This window comes from Lactuca sativa, chromosome 6 (assembly GCF_002870075.4).
Source record: "Lactuca sativa cultivar Salinas chromosome 6, Lsat_Salinas_v11, whole genome shotgun sequence".
In the NCBI taxonomy this organism is placed as follows: domain Eukaryota; kingdom Viridiplantae; phylum Streptophyta; class Magnoliopsida; order Asterales; family Asteraceae; genus Lactuca; species Lactuca sativa.
In genome coordinates, this window is record NC_056628.2 from 67,919,559 (window position 1) to 67,940,664 (window position 21,106).

At 35.3% G+C, this 21,106-nt stretch overlaps 3 protein-coding genes across 4 annotated transcripts; 2 read left to right on the forward strand and 1 right to left on the reverse strand.

The window, feature by feature from the left end:
- Window positions 1-679: 679 nt before the first annotated feature.
- Window positions 680-5,418, forward strand: LOC111877494 (chaperonin-like RbcX protein 2, chloroplastic). 2 transcript variants are annotated; one of them, XR_008224765.1, is made up of 7 exons: window positions 680-1,278; window positions 1,890-1,981; window positions 2,193-2,250; window positions 2,398-2,463; window positions 2,544-2,699; window positions 2,960-2,999; window positions 5,304-5,418. XR_008224765.1 is itself a non-coding variant. In XM_023874011.3 (5 exons), the coding sequence occupies exons 1-5, from the start codon at window positions 1,003-1,005 to the stop codon at window positions 2,661-2,663; spliced, it is 612 nt and encodes a 203-aa protein (XP_023729779.1). In that variant the 5' UTR covers window positions 680-1,002; the 3' UTR covers window positions 2,664-2,798. The 2 variants fall into 2 exon arrangements, 1 of the variants encoding a protein (XP_023729779.1); XM_023874011.3 differs by lacking the exons at window positions 2,960-2,999; window positions 5,304-5,418 and having other exon boundaries at window positions 2,544-2,798.
- A 157-nt stretch (window positions 5,419-5,575) lies between these two features.
- On the reverse strand, window positions 5,576-6,316 carry LOC111877468 (glutathione S-transferase T3-like). The gene is made up of 2 exons (XM_023873987.2): window positions 5,974-6,316; window positions 5,576-5,898 (listed from the first exon to the last, which is right to left on the reverse strand). Exons 1-2 carry the CDS (start codon window positions 6,314-6,316, stop codon window positions 5,576-5,578), a joined length of 666 nt encoding a protein of 221 aa, XP_023729755.2.
- A 23-nt stretch (window positions 6,317-6,339) lies between these two features.
- Window positions 6,340-6,678, forward strand: LOC128126806 (uncharacterized). The gene has a single exon (XM_052764936.1). The coding sequence runs from the start codon at window positions 6,340-6,342 to the stop codon at window positions 6,676-6,678; it is 339 nt and encodes a 112-aa protein (XP_052620896.1).
- Window positions 6,679-21,106: the final 14,428 nt, after the last annotated feature.

Consider the following 21,106-nt stretch of genomic DNA (forward strand, 5'->3'; position numbering starts at 1 on the left):
ACAATCAAGCAATCAAGAGGTTATTATTTTTTTCTGTTGATTTTTAAATTACGTTGCTAAAACTAGCAAAACATAGATTCTAGGGTGTATGTATACTTAAGTAAATCTTTAATTGTTTCCGCTACCTTAGATAGTGATGCTAAAGAAACCCAACATGTTTGCCGTTCAAAAAAATATTATTTATTTAAAATATTTCATAGTAACTTCATAAAAACAGAACTTTTTTGTAAAAACTTACACAACTACTTGGTAGCAAAATAACCGATAAACTATGATATGAAAGTGAGTTTTCACTAAGATGGTGTATTTTAGAGATTGGTTGGAATGCTAAAAAGCAAAACACACACTAAAATGTTTTATTTAATGGACTATTGGAGTTTGTCTTAAACTAAAAATCGTGTAGAAAAATACCATAAAATGGTTATAGACAACAAATAAATATAGCTATTTTTCTAAAAGAGCAAAATAGAACTGGAAAGTAGTTAAACAAACGAAAAAGAAGTTTGGTAGCCTTCCCCACAAGTAACATGCTCTATGTGCAAATTCACAAGTTAAACACTATACAACACAAGACCTTACACTTGTGTCGAGATTACAAGGTGACCATCCACGTGTCTCAAACGACTCAAAATTATCATCCTTTAATTTGATGATTTAAATTTTAAGCATTCCAGAAAAGAACCTTGAGTGGTTGGAAAATTTGGGACCTCATATTTTTTTTTTCTGGTCATCGCTCCCACTTCCCACAAATTCTCTTCAAATCCTACTTCTTTTCCTCAACACTTATTCAAACATTTCACTTTGTACCCACCCATTTATTCATCCAAGTTCATAAAACTTCATTTTTAGTCTTTAATCTCCATTTTTCATTGATACCCACAAAATCTTTCTTTCTATTTTCGTCTGGGAATCTCTTGTTTCTCATTCAAGATTCTTGTTTCATTCTGATTTGGGTAAAAAAGCTGCATTTTTTTTTCACATAAAGAAGCTTATTTTTGAAGGATGGTAGGGGGTATATCTGTGGTGGGTAGGTCGGTTGTGGATTCACATACGTCGCCATGTTTGTGTTTGGATTCTTTCACATCAAAAACTCATATGAATCAAACAAAAAGTGAGCATAAATTTCGTCCTGGTTCATTGGAATTAAGAAGTTCTTTTATTCACTCTAAGTATTTAGCCAAAACACCTTCGTGCAAGAAGCAAAGAAAAGCTAAAGGTCTTGTGATTGTTAATGAACTTGGTGGACAATATGAAGATAGTTTTCGTGATGTTCAAGCAGTAAGAACATGCTAAATCTTTCCCTCTTTTTTATTACTATTGAATTAGTTTTAATAATTTGTGGTAGTATCTTTATGTTATAATCACTTAAACCCATTAAGTTCAACTTGAACTAAAGTTATGCTAGACTTCCTGTTGATCGAATTCATTGATTCCAACACGGAATTCGAATCCAAGATTCTATTATGTGGCTTGTGTGGTTGCAAAATTTACCGAACTAATTAAGTTCTGTATATTCTTTCAATTTCAATTTTATTATTAAAAGACCAAATTACCCTTATATATAGACAATAGAAAATTTAAAAACTGAAAATTAAAAAATATTCAAGTTTTAGTATTAAATTTCAAGTTTGTCATTATAATTCTTTCAAAATCCAATTCTTCCATATCCGGATTCTTTCCACAGATTCCGTTCTCTACCAAAAACATTCTATCAACAAGACGCTTCCTAAGAAATTAAACAAAAAAAAAGACTCAAATCTGGCTTTGATCTTAAACGATAATCTAAAAATATTACAGAGACCACCAATCGATTTAACTAATTGCATTCATGTGACATTGGTGTTTTGCTACGAGTTATATGACAAAAGGCTTTTGTTTTGTTGTTTCAGCAATTATTTAATCTATTCACTTACAAAGCAGTGAGGACTGTTATGAACCAACTTTATGAGATGAACCCAACAGAATATCGTTGGTTTTACGAGTAAGATGTCTACTTCCATGTTTCTTATGTTTCTCAACTTTTTCAATGTTATGGTCCCATATCTGCAGACACGATCTCATCTAATATATAATATTAGTCTCAATACTATATAAAGGTCTCTTTTATAGATTCCACATATCTAACATGGTATCAGAGCCATCGAGTCTAGCACTAGAAACTGATTTTCTACTTTCACTTATCATTTTAACAGTTTTGTTGTGTTGAACAAACCGAGTGATGGAAAGCGGTTTCTTCGCGTCCTCCAAAAGGTAAATGCTAGAAATGAAACCTATTTTGAAATGTGGCAAGTTACATTGAAGTTTATGGTTTATGGAACAAAAAATCAAGATTGAAGGCATTTAGTTTCGGATAAATTGGTAAAAACATGTTTTTATTGGTGTAATTTATTTTGATAGGAGAAACATGAACTAGCCGAAAGAGTAATGGTGACTCGGCTTCACCTCTACGGAAAATGGATAAAGGTATGGCATGAGTAATGTTTTTGTGTGATGTTTTTAAATTGTAAATTTGACTTGTTGTTTTTGTTATTGTGTATTGTTAGAAAGTGGATCATGGGGAAATGTACAAAAATTTATCAGATCAGAATTTGGAGTTGATGCGTGAACGACTCATGGAGACAGTGATCTGGCCGTCCGATGATGCAAATTGGGACCAATATTGATGAAGACATTGATCTATTATCATTGTTGTTGACTAGGTAGAAGAATTATAAGAAAATCTCATGATATGTATATGACATTGTATATATAGTATGCTTTCAAGATTGATTATTAATTATATAAATGATATTTGCTCATTTGAGAGCTTGACCGCGTCTAAGGGTTTCAGGCTTAAAATAAAGCCAGTGGAGTAATATAGACGACCCTAGTGTAATTCCTTCATTTACCTTTTGTGCTATCCACATCCCCTCATCTTCCTTATATTGTTAATTTTGGGCTCATGTTTCATATGGCACAGGTTATTTATGGAAGCGGTCTCGTTACATTTGCGTCGAGAGGTACAATTGTCTACATCTTACCACATATTACTCCATTCGTATGTGTTCAAAATGTTGCCAAACACTTTTAATGCATGTTTATTTTCATATTTAGGTTTGGAAAAAACACGTTAAAAAAGTTATTATTTAATTACAACACCTCAAATTTATTTAAAAATGTTTCCTATTTATACGGATTTTAGAGTATCATTAGGTCATCTCCAATGCATTGAACTCTTAAGAGTTCAATGGATTGCCACATCAGCATTCCACTAACTATACCATTTAACCTATTAAACTCTACACTCCATTAAACTCTTAAGAGTTCAATGGATTTCCACATCATCATTTTAATTTTTTTTATAAATAATATTAATAAATAAAACTAGAATATTACATTAATTAGAAATTCAAAGTTACAATTACTGTAACATCCCGAAATATCAAGAGTAGAGTTGAAGGACTAAAAGAGTAAGTTGTGAAAGAGTGACTCGGCGAGTCCATGGATGGACTCGGCGAGTAGAGTCGCGACTGGGTCACGTACTAAGTAGCCGACTCGGCGAGTCGGTGAGGAGGACTCGGCGAGTAGGCGCTGATTGGAGAAAACCCTAATTCTCAGGGTTGAGCCCTATATAAAGAACATTATGTTTTCCTCCCAGCCTCTTTATCACCCCTTGAGCCCCAGAAAACCCTAAATCGCGGAGAGGCACCATTGCTGAGTGGATTGGAGCTTTGAGAAGTAATTATTGGAGGAATTTGGGAGATTGAAGGCTTGGAGCAAGGGGCTTTGCTTGGATTCGAATTTCATTGCAGTTGAGGCGTCCATTGAAGGTAATATCTCGTTCTTGGACTGATTGTATGTTGTTTCTTCATTTTGGGGTTTGTGGGATCTTGCCTATGGATGCAATTGGAAGTCTAGAGGTTAGATCTGAGGTTGCTACCTCAGATCTGGAGTAGAGAAGAATCAGAGAGCATGAAAGTCCCTGTGTTGGAGTGTTTAGTGAAGCTTTTATGTCCCAAACCCTAAATCATAGTGCAAAAAGCCTAGATCTAGTTGGATTCACGTAAAGTTTGCCACTTTACGTGATGAAGGGGTTGTAGGAAGCTAGATCTATGTTTTGGATCAATTGCATGGCTTGGAGTGCTTCTGTATGGATTCAGACCGGTAGTACTCGGCGAGTCACATGGGTGTACTCGGCGAGTTGCTTGAAGACGAGCTGGGACTCGGCGAGTTGGAAGAACAACTCGGCGAGTAGGTTGAAGATAGCCATAGACTCGGAGAGTCTGTTCTTGGACTCGGCGAGTCTTGTCGAAGAGTTCCGATATTCTCTGGTTGAGTCGAGAATCGGTGAGTCAAGGGATGACTCGGTGAGTTGTGTGCGAGAGGACCCAGAAGTTGTGGGAACTCGGCGAGTCTCGGGGTGACTCGGCGAGTTAGGTCGCAGATTGAGTGGAGTTCTGAGTATGGAAACTCGGCGAGTCATCGGGTTGACTCGGCGAGTAGGGTCAGTCAGGGGTTGACTTTGACCTTGTCTTTGACCAAGGGTTGACCAATGGTTTCCAGGGGTATTTTGGTAATTGTTGTTTATTGTTTGAGTTCAGTGCATTGGTGGTTGTCCAGAGGTGGAGATCGTATCAGTGATCGGAGCAGCTTGGGTTGTCCGTTCAGTCGGCAGATTCGAGGTGAGTTATCCTCACTATATCAATAGGGTTTAAGGCACCAAGGCCGACCCTTTATTGGATGGAAATCCGGGTAGTGTCTGTTGTTATGATATTGCGGAATATGGGCCGGAAGGCATTACGTTATGGGCCGGAAGGCATTATATGTTGTGGGCCGGAAGGCATTACATGTTGTGGGTCGGAAGGCATTGCGATGTGGACCGGAAGGTCATGGCCTGGAAAGGCGTATGTGTGTAAGTAGTATGTTGACTGATTCGCAGGGTGATGTTATGCTAGTGACCGGTTAGGCCGGTATCTTGGTTAGAGTAATGTTATGTTATGTGATCTGTTGATCGATTTGCTGACTGTGATCTGTTATATGGTTATGTGTTATGTGCAAGTTTGCTTGGTCTGGGGTTTGACCCGATATGTATGGCTGTTCTATGATCTGTTATGTTATGTATGCATTTTATGCTATGGGCCGGAAGGCGATATGTTATGGGCCGGAAGGCAATATGTTATGGGCCGGAAGGCGATGTGTTATGGGCCGGAAGGCAATATGAATTGGACCGGAAGGTCGTGGCCTGGAAGGGCGTATATGTGGTTGGTATTTTGGGGGTATCTCACTAAGCTTTCGGGCTTACAGTTGTGGTTTTATGTTTTCAGGTTCTCAGGAGTCTGTGGCAAGGCAAAGGCGTGATCGTACCGTTCCTCGCGTTGGCGTTTTATGATATGAACCTGGGAAAATACTCTGTTAAATAATGTATTGAAAACCTTTTTGTAACAACGTTGTTAAAATGGGTGGTTTTTGAAAAGTTTTAATTGTTTTGAAATTTTGGTCGTTACAATTACTAAATATTAATTAAAGATTACAATTTAGAAATTAAAAGTTACAAATAATATACTAAATAAAAAATAAAATATCTAAAATACAAATTTTACTTCATATTGTATTTTATCTTAATCTCGTCACAACGATTTCTCCAAATTTCACGTCCATCTTCCGACATGGTACTGGGATCCATGAAAATGATTGAAATTTCATCATTCTTTACCTTTTCTTCTTTAATCTTCATCTTTCTTTCTTTCAATGCATTCTTCATATCCAAGGAGTTTTGATAGCGTTCAAAAGTCTTTTTATTTTTTTCTATATGTTTTTCAAGTATTTCATCAAACCTATTACCAGATGACGAAGTGGAATTGGTAGCTTTCCCTTTTGCTGCTTTTTTTGCTGCATTCCTACCAATTGGACGAGTTGTAACTTCATCATTATCCAGGTTAATGAAAGATTTTGTATTTCATGAAGACATAGATGTCCCAGATGCAGTGCTTGAACCTTTCCATTTTTGTTCATTTTTAACGATATTCCAAATATGTTCGTGCCTAAAATCGGCACCATATCTCGCATGATAATGCTCAAAAGTTGCACGTTTGAGATCATCCTCAGACCATCCACTGAGGTGTTGACTTTTCAACACTATATACATTTGATTAAATGCAACTGCAAATGGGTTCATGTAATGCCAATGCGTTTTGAGGTTGGCTTGAGTTCTTGCAACGTTCGACGTGTTGCTTTTTTCATAGTATGCAGTAATTCGTCTCCAGAACTCTTTATCACGTTGTTGACTTCCAGTAATGCTATCTTCTGAAATTTGTAGCCAAGCTTTTGCCAACAACATTTCTTCTTCTTTGCTTTAAAGAAATGCAAGAGGCTGCAAGAAAGGATGTGGAGAGAGCATTTGGTGTTCTTCAATCTCGTTGGGCAATTGTACGAGGTCCAGCAAGATCGTGGCAACTTAAAAACATAAAGGATATAATGTATACATGCATTATATTACATAATATGATCGTAGAAAATGAAGGAAATGCAATTAGTAATTGGTCAGATGATGTTGATCCTCCTATACGTGTGAATCGAGGACCTGTCAAAGAAGTTCAATATCAAATTCAAAGAAACTCTAAACTACGCGATAATGCCGTACATCATGCTCTTCGACATGATTTAATAGAGCATATTTGGGAACGTTTTATTAATATGTAATATCACTATGTTGTATTATAATAAATAAGATGTTATCTTTTTAAAATGTTTTTAAGATTTATATATATTTTTTATTGTTTAGAATAAAAAATATGAAGTAACTTAATAAATTAAATTATTGAATATAAAATAAAATAAAGTATAATATATATATATATATATATATATATATATATATATATATATATGTATTGTTTATTGCAAAAAAAATATTAAATATTACTTTCTATTGAGAAAGAAAAACAAAAAAAAAAGTTTTTACAATAAAATGAGAAAAAAAAAGAAAGAAAAAATAAGTTTATATAATAAATTGAGAAAAAAAAAGAAAAAAGATAAGAAAAGCCATACCACCGTTGAATGGGGATTAAACCCCTCATTCAATCAACCCACTCCACAATGCTTTGTATATCCATTCAACTGCCACATAAGCTTTCTTTTCCCATTAAACTCTCTATTAAATGACCATTGTAGATGGCCTTAGGAGAACTTGTAAGGCTGTTATATAAAGTCGTTTCGATGTCAAGTTTTATTCACTCTCTCTCTCTCTCTCTCTCTCTCTCTCTCTCTCTCTTTCTCTGTGTGTGTGTGTGACTTTTATGACTCATGTAAATTTTTGATAAGAGTGTCATTTCATAGTGGTTTTTGTTTCCACTTTATATTTATTGTCGGTATTCTTTGTGGTTATTTGCGTTTGTTTATTTTATAAAAAAAATTGTATCAGAGTTCAACATCAAAACAAAATATCCATTTTTCCTTGTTGGTTCGACATTTACAAAACTCTTCAAGAGTTTTTCCCTAGTTGATTTAATCCACTTTTACAACACCATTTTAATCTTTGGATGTTTTCTAGATCAATAGCTATTATTATTGAATCAACATTGATTTTTGTTGAACCATTAAACTGTAACACCCGTTTTCCAAAATGGCTGAAGATTTAGTGGGATCAAAGATGAGGTTTTTGGAGAAAACCCATATGCCACGACGTGGTGCATGGATGACCACACATGGCATGGATTTTATGAATCTCATATTTGTGACAACCCGAAATTTCATTCATGAAAACTTAACCAAATCAATCAAAAGTCAGACTTGTTTATGCCACCTTTTAGCCCTGTTAAGGGCCTGTTTGAGAGTTTCTGAGCCTAGTGTAATGTATGATTGGATGATAGGATGAGTTAGCTTGTGATCGGGAGGATGAATCCGACTCAGAAAACCACTCACAATGTGTTCACGGCCGTGAACCACCTCCAATATATATATATATATATATATATATATATATATATATATATATATATATATATATATATATATATATATATATATATATGAGTGACCACTTTTTCTCCTCACTTCTCCTCCTCCTAACCGTGAACACCCTCATTTTCTGTCAAAAAGCTTCGACCGTGAACCCTCCAAAGCTCCAAACACATAAGTGTTTCAACCTTAAACTTGTTATACTTGAAAGATTACTAGATCCTAACCTTGATTCTTCATGATTCGTCATCACCTTCATGAACTTGAAGGGATCACGGCCGTGGACCCTTCATAAGGGTCGTGAACCCTTCATAGGTTCATTGGACCGTGAACACCTCATGAGGCCGTGAACTCTATAGGGCCGCAAACCCATCCTTGGGTGGCCGTGAAACCCCTTCCAAGCTTCCATTTGTGAGCCTAACTCTTCATTTAGGGTGTTTCCTACAACCTTAGGTAGTTACCTATACTAGTTAGTAGTTATAAACACGAATTGAATACCCATATATGTGAATATATGCCTTATAGGATCCAATAGTGCTTCGAGACTTCACTTGTGAACTCAAGCATCATATATCTATCTTACCTTGCAGATCACTCACAATCAGGTGAGTTCATACCCTTAACTTATCTTTAAATGATTTTAAATGCTTTTATGGGGGAAGGGGATACAAGTAGAAAACGTTATAGTTATTGTACCAATCACATGTGATTAATAACTATCAAACAAGTGGATTTCTTATACTTCAAACTGTGTTATCAAAAAAAACTATTTCAAAACGTTTTATAAACTGATATCAAGTCATCTATAACCATTCAAACAGTTAAAACTCTTTTACATGCTAAACTCATTATCAAACTCTTTTAAACTTATATATTGTAAAAATCATGTCTATATAGATATAGTTATATAAATAAGGTTGAAAGGGCTTAGGACTGATAACTCACTTTATTTCCTGTTCGTTGTTTGGTTGTGGACTTAGGGTATCGGTTGTTTGTTCGAGTGTCGTTTGAATCTTTGTTATATATTATGTATATGTGTATAGATATAAAAGTTCTTACATCATTTCAACACCTTTGGGTAGCAAAGGTGTACAAACATACTCAGTCATTCAAACAACATTACTAGTAAAGTATAATAGGTATAGTTTAGAGAATTACTACTCACTATTTCTAGAACAATGAAACATAAAAGAGTCAGTTCATACATGAGTAAGTTCAAACATACTATAATGAGAAACAGAAAGAACTTACTATAATGAGAAACAGGGAGGGACAAACTATACACTAGAACAGAGAGAACATACTATATACTAGAACAGAGAGAAAATACTACAAAAATACAAAAATACTATAACATTAATGTGAGCCACTACTTCATGGCATGGCAATATACTGTTGTGTCACGTTTTAGAACCAGAGTCTCCTGGAGGGAGAGCGTGAGTTTGTGTATAGATCTATACGGGATTGACCATCCTACAACTTGTTGCTAGCTACAGTGGGACCTGCAAGTCTAAGGGGTGACGAATGTCATACCATTTCGACTTCTTGGAACATCGTGTCTTACTAGTCAATCAAGTATGGTTATAATCTCATCACATTTTACCTTAATTTAACAATTGGTTTAAGGCAGTTAGTACAATGGTAGTTACTATACACAATACTACAGTACATCTTTATTTTCCCATTACATTCACATTGTGATCTTCTCACATAAACGGTAATGTAAACTATATTTTGGTAATGATAGTCATACTTAGGAAAAACACTCACTTTTACAAAAAAAAAAAACAAACATTCAGAACAGTCAGGTCTTGGTAGAAGACTACATTTCATAATAAAGTAGAAAATATAGAATTTTCTAGGAGATACAACATTTACATCAAACACTTACAAACATTTACAGTCTACATTTACAAACACTTTCATTCAAACTTATACAAACAATGACACTAAAATACTTATGAACTCATCAGATTAAATGTTTATCTACTCTTTCAAAATAACTTGTATTCTCAGGTCACCAGTAGACAGGTACACTGGACCAGATTTTGAGAAGACGGAGCACATTCGAGACTCGTCTTTTATTCTGATTCATATTTTTGTGTCTTTCAAACTATGCACAGAACACACTTGTATTGAATATACTATTAATGCAATAGATGATGTTATTGCTTTTTTTCTATTATGCATTGATATGATACTGTACATGACGTCCTCCGCCCCCAAACATTTCCGCCGTTCCGGTTTGGGTGTTCGATAGTATTTCTGATGAGCACCGCGACGTTGTGGCTGCTTGTAAAACTCGTTTTTAAAATGGTATAACTAAAGACTTAACGAGATCAAATATGTAGTTTTTGGAAAAACTCAACGACACGATGTGGCACAAGAATGCCCATGATGTGGCACAAGGATGCCCATGATGTGGCATGGATTAAATTAGTGTGTCCTCCTGATGATCCCCACGATGTGGCAAGAGAAGGGTCATGGCGTGGCGACTGTTTCAGCGCAAGCCCAAAATTTTAGGGGTTCTCCAATATTTAAGCACCATCTCCTAAGGATTACGACATCCTCTTCAACCTCCAAATTTCTAAACTCGAAACCCTAGCCTTCCTTGGAAGTTTTGGCTCATTTTGGTGTTCTTGGTGGACATAGAGAGAAAGATAAGAAGTTTGGGTGCAAGAATCAAGCAAGAAACTCTTCCCCATCAGTCATATTCTGGACCATTTATAAGGCTTCAAGATCCAACAATTTTGGTTCCTTCTTTGTAGATCTAGGGTTATTTTGCTTATTTAGGTCCTTTGATGAGTTTTTAATGGTCCAACGAGATAAATTTTGCAACTTTATGACCCATCTATTTCCCTTGAGACTTATATCTTGCAAATTTAGGTTTTGGTTGAGTTTTGTTTTTTTGGATCTTTCTTGGAATTTTAGGTCATTTCTCTTCATTATGACCTAGTTGAGTGAAGGTCATACATGGGTCATGCATGTCCATAAAGTTGAGATTTTAATGAATCACTAGGGTCCCTATAAGCTTGCCATTTGGGTGGCAAGACATGGTGGATCAAGATTTCGTGACCGTTTTGTCTGGAGTTAGCCACGACGTGGTGCCATGTCTGCTATAACATGTGGATTGGATTATTCATTATTGAGTTGTTCTTAACTCGAGTTTTGGATCGGGACTGAGTTCGTTAGCCACGAAGTGGCCATGGATTGGTCACAACGTGGAAGTCAGTTGACGATGATTTTTGACTGTTGACTTTGACCTTGAGCTTTGAATTTTTGTCTTGGATTGAGTGTTGGTCAAATTTCTAGTTTTAGAAGAAAGACTAAGTGTTCACCTTGTATGGTTTATTAGGAGGTGTGTAGCACCCACTTTTCTTCGGTTTGAGCTAATAGCTGTGGATTATGTCTGTGAGGCGAGTCTTCTCACTATACTATGTAGGATGCTAGTTGTCTTTGTGATAATTGCAAGGAAGATTAGGATGTGGTCCCTAACATATGTATGAATTTCCCTAATCAGAATTAGGTCATAATCCAAAATCATGGGCCTAAACCCTAAGTCCAAACTCCTAAGATAAGGGCCCAATTGCCTTTCGTATAATGAGCCTAACCATTCTTGGCCCAAACGAAATAACGGACTTCAAGGCCTAACTACACCACTTAAGTGTGACATCCCCATTTTCACGGCTACAAAAGACCGATTTGTTTATGCTTTATTTTCAAATCAGAGTATATTTTTAAAGAAATATAGTGCTGAATTTGTTCCCAGAAAACATGATAAATATATTATCAAAGCATTTCCGAAGAAATGTATTTTATTGATATTAAAACTTTGGGATGTCATCGTCAATACAAAAACATATGCATAAACAGACCTTACATTTATTTACACTAACGATATACATCTCTTTTAAATCTCTCAATTTAAAGTAGCTTCGTATTGACAACTGTGATACAAATAAACTGAGCGGGTCAGGCTGGGAAACCTGGTGAGTAAATAGGGTTTTCAACCCACAATAATATAATTATTATGTTTTATCATCAAACAATTAACCCAATTACCCATCCCCTTTATCTTCTTTATTTCTTAAGGATCTACCCTCAGAATCATCTATCACTCATTCCTAAGGATTCTTCCTAAGGAATAGGCACAAAGTCCATCGCTGCCCGAGTTTGTTTATGAGCACTAAGTATTTAGCTGCCAGGGTTTATACAACAGGCACTAAATCCATAGTTGCTAGGGTTCATCCAACGGGTGTTAAGTCCATAACTCACATTTATCGACAGTATTATTCACGGGAATCCACCCACAATACATGTCAACGGGTTTTTAGAGTACACCGGGTGAACATATCGTTCACAACACCTATAGGTTGCGAGCTTGCTAGTGTTCCACAGGACTGTCTAGAATAGTCCGTGGTTGTCATCTATACTCTACTAGATGACGGGGCCATCGCTTGGCTCATCGCTTCTCACCATATTTTTGTTGGATTAGGTGTCTAAGCCCATAACTATCTTGGTATGTACTTGAGTCGATTGTGAGCATGGTCCTTTTGGGTTACCTTCACCATAGCAATTGATAGGATGAATTAAGGAGAAAAAAGGATTAATTATGATTTATTAGTATATTATATGAATAATATATTAAAAGAGAAATCATATTATTTAATTAATATTAGTCAAGAATTAATAAGAATTAATTTTGTGGCTAAAAGAGATTAATTAAATAAAGGGGACCGTTATGCAAATCATTGATATTTACATAAATGGGCTAATGGACTCCATAGAGTTGGAGTGGACGAAATTTATGGGGAAGCCCATAAGATTTCGTCCAAGGCCGCTAAGGAGGGAGTTCATGGGCTACTTAGGGCCTAAACAGTCGGATTAGGGTTTCCTGGTTGAAAACCCTAATAACCTAAGTATAAAAGGAACCCTTCGCAAGACAAAAACGTCCCTAACCTTCTAAGACAAACCTAGGACGTTTTTGATGCCTCCTCCCTCTCTCCTTGTTCATCTTGTTGCATATGGCGTTTGTGACTCCATTAGAGGTACAACATTTGAGGCACTAGGCTTTCAGAAGTCAATTGCAAGAAGGATTCACATTGTTATTGCAACATAACAATCAAGGCAAGATCTAAACTCTATTCTTTTGTCAATTTCGATTATTGTATGCTAGAATTAGGGTTTGTGAGCTTTGGATGATTATTGCATGTATATTAGAAAAACTAGATCCAAAGCTTTAAGGTTTGCAGGTACACCATATGATTGATATAGTGCTCAAAACCCATCAGTGGTATCAGAGCCTGGTCTGTTTGTTTGATGTATTTAATGTTTTACATGATCATTCATTGTTGAAAGTCGAAAATTCTGCCTTCTGGACCCTAGACTTGCCGAGTGCACTAGAAACTCGACGAGTCCATCCCTGACTCGACGAGTCAGATGCTTAGAAGGACGAATTTTTGGGATTTTGCCATATTTTGCTATGAGATAATTACCAAAAAAAATTTGTTGATAAAATCCAATTTTTATTGATATGGAATGATTATCCTTACCAAAATAGAAGATAATTGTCAAATTAATTAGATAGTCATTGCCTTATGTGATAAACTAGATTTATTTGAATTATTTGATGAATTATCTTGCAAGTAATTGAATTAGGTAAAATTTAGATAATCACTAATTATTTAATTAATTAAAAGTATTTGTAATTTGATCTATATGGTTTTGAAAAGTTTCAAAACTTGCCATCAAGTTTTGGAATGTAACATATAATTAGAAGGTATTAATTTTGAAAATATTAAATTCTAAACCCTAGTATTTTGAAAAGTTCAAATTACAACCTTATGGTTTTATTAAATTAATTAAGTGTATAATTAAAAGAGAGTTAATAAATCCATAATGATATGGTTTGTATTTAATCATTAAAAGTATAATTTTGTTAAATTAGACCACATAGTATTTTAAAAGTGTAAAATACACCCTTATACTATATAAAATTAAAAGTCTAATATTATATATGTATAAGTAAGAGTCAGTCTTACCGTTAGTAGGCCTCATTCACGAAGCTGGTCTCTAAGGGGTGTTTAAGGAAATTGTCTATAAAATGACGATTAAATGGGTAACCACTCTTACCCACCGCACTTTTGACTAGTGGAGGGTCGTTAACCGAATGGGTAGGATAGGACACAACCTTCCATTATAAGTATAATGAAATACGAAGTAACTAAATGTTTTATAAATTCCCAAATCTTAGTTACTTTAGGAAAAACGTGGAGGTGGTGCTATTCCATGAACTTACACTTTGTACCCTTGCTAAGACGTTAGTGGAGCGTGTGTGGTTAACCGTCACACTAATTGGGCTCTAAGAAAAGGTGGAAAAGGGTGACTCGATGTTTGTCATAGATCAATGGAGTGTGTGTGGTTAACCGACACATCGATTTGGTGACTATAACATTGGGGGCACCATGTATATTTGCATGGTTGTCTACAACTTGTTTGTGATCCTCAGCATCCCAGTCACAAACAAAGGGCACACTCAATATTTAAACATTCCATTGATAAGTTCAATGAATCTCAAAAGATCTACGAGTTTCAATTCATTTAAAACTTAATTTTCAATTTTTGTTTTTCATGGTGGAAATTGGTAAATCGTCATTTACCTACCTTAAAATGCTCTGCAATTTGGATTATCACATCCCTCTTCCAAATTGTAGAATATTATGTTGGGTCCTAGCCTTGATATTTCATTTGGGTGTTATATGAAGGATTCCAATAAACTAACTTGAATATTCTCCAGTTTTGTAGATGTCAAAATCTATCAACTATGGTCTTCCTAAATCCGTTGGAAAAAGTTTTCCACATGAAGATGGTGGTCCACGATTGGATTGTGGAAATGAAAATCATACTTCACTTCCTCCACCCCCTCCAATAATTCTCCCTGACCTACGTGTTCGAAGACTTGAAAAGTTCAAGGTCACTTAAGCCCTATTGGCAAAAAGACACAAAGATTGAAAGTATGTATGTGCTCATGTATTGGATATGAAGTTGCATATTGATAGATTGGGAATGTTGGGGTCAAGGAAGTTGGTTGTTGACTTGGTTCTTCAGTCACTTCCTGAATCATATAGCGAGTTCATTAGAGAGTAATATGTGATGGACCACGACGTAACCCTCATTAATATGACTTATTTGCTTATTGTTGCTAGATCGGCGATGATTTGGTGCACTGGTCAAGTAAATTTATCTAGTAAATCAATCTCCCAACCTTCTATGGGAAATGGCAACATTGGAAGTCCGGAAAAGTTTTCTCTACGCAAGAGAAAGGCTGAGTCTGAGATAGTCCCATGTACCATTCCAAAAGAATCCATATGTTTCTACTGCCAAAAGAGGGGGCATTGGTTATGAAGCTTCCCTAAATACCTGAGAGATCTAAGAGATAGGAGAGTCAAGATGTATGACTCTGCTTCAGGTAAAATCCACTATCTAACTCTATTAAGTTTTCTATTTTAGATTCTTAATACATGATGTGATAAGATTGCATTTTGTTGTAGGATCGAAGAAAAGAAAGGAAGCTTCAAGGAAGAAGTAAGTTGAGTCTGATCACGAAGAAATGGATTTCAATCGCATGATTCGATAATCGGATTTTTGGAGCTGCTACTTTTAGAGTTATGTTAGATTGTTTAGAAATATGAAATAGCATAGTTTTCATTTGAATTTGCATTGTAAGGACAAGTATTTCTGAACCTTTTTATAAATAAAATAAAATTTGAGTTTTGTCTTATTTATATATCCTTGCAATGTTATTTATGAAAATTGATGCTTGTGTGTTTCTATTGTAAACAATAAGTGGATGCGATTCTTAGTTATGTTATTTATGGTAGTGTCATAATTTTTCTAAGTAAGGAAATAATCCCATCACCCAAGTATCAATTGGAAAGAAGCTTGGAATCATATGATTTGTATCATGTGATGTATGGAAATCTTGGTACTTGGGAAAATAAGACTAATTCCTTGATCACACAAGTATGTGAGTCAAGAGAAGGACTAAAGGACTAGAGCACAATGTTGTGCACTGGTCAAGTACGCCACAAATAACAATAAGACTATTTGTCATGATTTACTAAAAGTCTAATAAATATGGTTATGCTTACAAGATTAAGTATAATTCGGGATTATTGAAAAGTTTCAATAATAGCAGAACGAATAAGAAGAATCAATTAAGCAGAAAGATAAAAGTTTCTCTAATCTGGAAAGAAGGGAGAGTACTTTTGTATCATGATCGTCTTATTGATTATGAAACCGTATCACAATTGATCCTCTAGGTAAACCTTAGTGCACTGGTATGGCTAAGAAGAGGAATCGGAAATTGTTGAAATGGTTAAATCAATAGGTGAATCATACTTCGTTCCAAAATCAAGTCTTAGAGTCATCCTACAAGATTGTGACTTGGGTGACACATCTTAAGAAGTTCTAACAAACTCATCAAATGTGAAGCATAAAATTGTTTTTCTTACTCTTGCACATTTGAAATTGGTAAATTGTGATGTCTTGGATAAGACAAAGACCAACTAATACCAATTGTGTGCGGTGTTTGTCTTGATAAGAATCAACACTAAATCTTGAATATTTGTTTGTCAAGAAATGTTTCTTGATAAGAGAATCTTATATGTCATGAGGTCGGTGGGAGTCTAAATGATCTTGAAAAGGTTCAAGAACTAATCAAGAGTAAACCCATTATTAAACACTAGCACATGACTTGAGGTTTGTAACCTATCGTGTTGACATATTCTTGTTTCTATACCATTCCAGTTTGGTCAACTATGCATGTGAGTTTTATGAGTTCTCAATGGGTTGCATAGGGGCAAGGCACCCTGATCAATGGAAAGTACATTAATAGGTAGGGGTGAGCTGTTCAATAACTTGGAAGCAATGGTGGGACCCTTGATGGCAAGAAATTAAGAATGAACAAGTTCTGTCCATAAGAGTTAGATTTGTCACAAACATTATCTCATGATTATGGTTATGACAAATTCACATGGATAGGGGCATTCTATATATTGCAATATTATAGCAAGAAACTGATAAAGTATCACGTTTTTTTTTATTATGAATCGTGTCCCATACGTTTCGGGTATAGGATCGATTACATATGCTATAATATTTGACTGTTCTAAAATGTTCCAAATGCCTAAGGTCACTAAGAGGGAAAAGAGACTAGAACCGGATTGACTAAAATAATTGAACAACTGTCAACGACAATCTAAGGTTCGCTAAGGATTGGTCGCTTGTGAGCAGTTGGAAGTATAGTAATGAATGGACCATAATGACATTATTATGATTAGATATAATTCTATTAATAATTATTTGTCATATTGAAAATATGGAAATGTTTCCATATTGGGAGTTGGACGTTAAGAATTTATGTCTAGATTAGAAAGTTTTATGCAAGAAGGATGTTCAAAGGAATGCACTTTGAATGTGAGACTTCACATCTATGGAATTGTCTTGTAACAATCCCCAATAGAGAACTTTGTAATTTCATTGGCAAAGTCTTGGTAAATTTCATGCAATAAGATTACAAAAGGATCGCTGCATAAAAGGTTAGAATCTAACATATTCTAATAGTGACGAGAATTTTGTGTTCTTATACTAACAATAAGGATTAGGAATTATGGAATGAGCATCATTGGAAATGTTTTCAATTGACCTATTTCACAAAGTATGGACCATAAGTAAACAGAGTGTGCATGCTTGGCGCATGGGACAACTGCTGTTACAATGAATAATGTGTAATCAATATGATGACTAAATAAAAGGAGCTTTATTTATACTCAAAAATTTGGGGCCATATTGGATTCAATTATTATTGAGTTTCACTTTGTTTGTTTTGACTTCCCGAATAATAAGATTATTCAAACCATCCACAGTCGCTCATGCTTTGGAAGTAAGTATGAAAGAAGATTGTCACGAATTGGTTTGTAAATTGTCTAAAGTGTATTAGACATAACAAAGGTTTGTTGCAACGTTCATGAGTGCTTACGAATATGATTTGAGCATTGGATTAAACCCACGATCACTTTGATCGCTTCATGGATTTTATCATGAGTGATTGGTGAGACGATAATATCTTATATTCTTGAAACTGAGACGTGTGAGTTGTATTCTGCAAGTTGGTTGTACATTGATAATATGTAAATGCACTAGTAACTTGGCGTTATAAAACATATTGTTGTGTGTGATTTGATGAGTAGGTACAAGCGAGCATCGAGTCAAATTTTATCCGTTCCTTTTATCCAAAGTGGGATAAAAGCGATATTTGTGGGCCCCTCGATGATTTAGTGATGATACCCTAAGCGCTTGGCCAAGCCGGGACTAAGTTGATGTGTTTAATTGTAGTCTGATGTCGGTCATCATAAATTGGAAATTGGGAAACTACACATAGACTGAGTGAATAATTATAATCCATGTCTCATGTCTATACGATATCTAGAATGAAGGCATATATGATCCCTTATCTAAAGGACATGAATCTGATATGATCAGAGTTCGACAACAACTTTTGAAAGCTACGATTATTGATCAGGTTTTGAAGTCACATTCAAATAGTTATTAGACTTATCCAAGTGCGAGACTATTGGATTAGGTGTCTAAGCCCATAACTATCTTGGTATGTACTTGACCCGATTGTGAGCATGGTCCTTTTGGGTTACCTTCACCATAGCAACTGATAGAATGAATTAAGTAGAAAACAAGATTAATTATGATTTATTAATATATTATATGAATAATATATTAAAAGAGAAATCATATTATTTAATTAATATTAGTCAAGAATTAATAACAATTAATTTTGCGACTAAAAGAGATTAATTAAATAAAGGGGACTGTTATGCAAATCATTGATAGTTGCATAAATGGGCTAATGGAATCCATAGAGTTGGAGTGGACAAAATTTATGGGGAGGCCCATAGGATTTCATCGAAGGCCTCTAAGGAGGGAGTCTATGGGCTGCTTAGGGTCTAAGCAGTCAGATTAGGGTTTCCTATTTGAAAACCCTAATAGGCCAAGTATAAAAGGAACCCTTGGCAAGACAAAAACGTCCCTAACCTTCTAAGAGAAACCCTAGGACATTTTTACTGCCTCCTCCCTCTCTCCTTGTTCATCTTGTTGCATATGGTGTTTGTGACTCCATTAGAGGTGCAACATTTGAGACATTAGGCTTTCAGAAGTCAATTGCAAGAAGGGTTCAGATTGTTACTGCAACATAACAATCAAGGAAAGATCTAAAATCTATTCTTTTTCAATTTCAATTATTGTATGTTAGAATTAGGGTTTATGAGCTTTGGATGATTATTGCATTTATATTAGACAAACTAGATCCAAAGCTTTAGGGTTTGCATGTACACCATATGATTGATGTAGTGCTCAAAACCCATCAATTTTACCACTCATATATCATTGCTCATATTTCATCACTCATCATTTATCTCATCTTTAACCTACCCATCTGTTACCCATCATAATTATAGGTATAAAATACATATATAGTTTAAGACACATAAAACGTGTATATTTTTATTCATCCAACATAAATATCAAGAACACAGATAATACGCACACATAGCATGTAATTTATATTAAATACTTCATATCTATGTTTAAGATGAAAGTAACTATGCATTTACCTTAGTAGCATGATTGGATAGAATCTAACTAGAAACGGTAAGCGGTTCGTCGTTGTTAGGCTCGGGAAGGGAAACGACCTTCGAAAAACGAGAGAGAATGAAAGTAGAAGGTGTGGAAATGGCTGAGGTTGAACTTGCTATTTATAGAATGATTTTTGGTCTCTCACGTCATGAGAATTCATTGCTCACGTCGTAAGCTATTGGTGTATCACCTTGTAGCTTCACCATCTGCGTTCTAGGCTTGAATAGTGCCTGTTTGACTCCTCATGTCGTGAGAAATCATGCTCACGTCGTGAGCCTTAAACGTAGACTTGCCATTTGCATTCTAGCCTTGAAAAGTGGCGTTTTGACTTCTCACGTCGTGAGAAATCACGCTCACGTCGTGAATCCAGTCAAATTAGGGTTTCTGACACGTGTCATGATCTCAGACAATGGCATTTTAGGAAGGTCATAACTTTTGCATACAAGCTCCATTTTTGATGTTCTTTATATCCACACGTAGGTGGAGACATACTATACAACTTTCATTTAGAACCCTAAGGAAAAAAGTACTTTATTGTAAAATCAATTTTTACGATTCCCGGTGTCGTACCGGTTTTGTCGCGAAACTTCGACATGTCATAACTGTTGGATTAATGTCTAAGTCCATAACTATAATTGGTAAGATTTGACCCGACCCGGCATGGTCCATTTGGGTTGCATACCATCATGCACTTGGATAGACTATAATGAGAGAAATAAGACACTTATGGTTATTAATATATTATAAGTTCTAGTATATTAATAATAAGAATAATAAGATTATTTAATTAGTATTGATCAAGAATTAATCTAGGATTAATTAAGTGATCAAAAGAAGACTAATTAAATATATGGGTTGATTGTGTAAATCATCCATACTTGTATAGTGGGCTAAGCTCCATGGATAGTCAAGTTGGGCTAAAACCCATAGGATGGTCCATGGATGCTCCATGGTGTATTTGTACCCATGGATCATGGGAATGAAAGGCCATGTCAATTAGGGTTTACATGGTGTAACCCTAACTATATAAGCATCTTATTCTTGACCAAAATCGGACACTAGTGGGTGAAAAGAAAGGGCTAGCCGATTTCATGAGTTGTAGAATTCTCTCAAGTTATTCTAAGTGTTTTGATGATTGTGATTCCATTTGAGGTGTCACACTTGGGGCACTAGGCACTCAAGCTTCATGAAGTTTTTCTACACCAAAGAGGTATGTATTCTATCTTGCTATAGTTATTGTTTTGTATGCTAGATTAGGATAATACCTTGGAAGTTCTTATTTGCATGTATAATAGAGAAAACATAGATCCAAGGTATTTAGGGTTGCATGTACACTTAGGAGTGTTAGAATGCTCAAAACCCAACAGTGGTATCAGAGCCTAGACTTGCTTTCTCTTATACTTGATGCAAATTGTTGAAAAATGCTGAAAAACTCGATTTTCTGGCTTTCTGGGCACTGGACTCG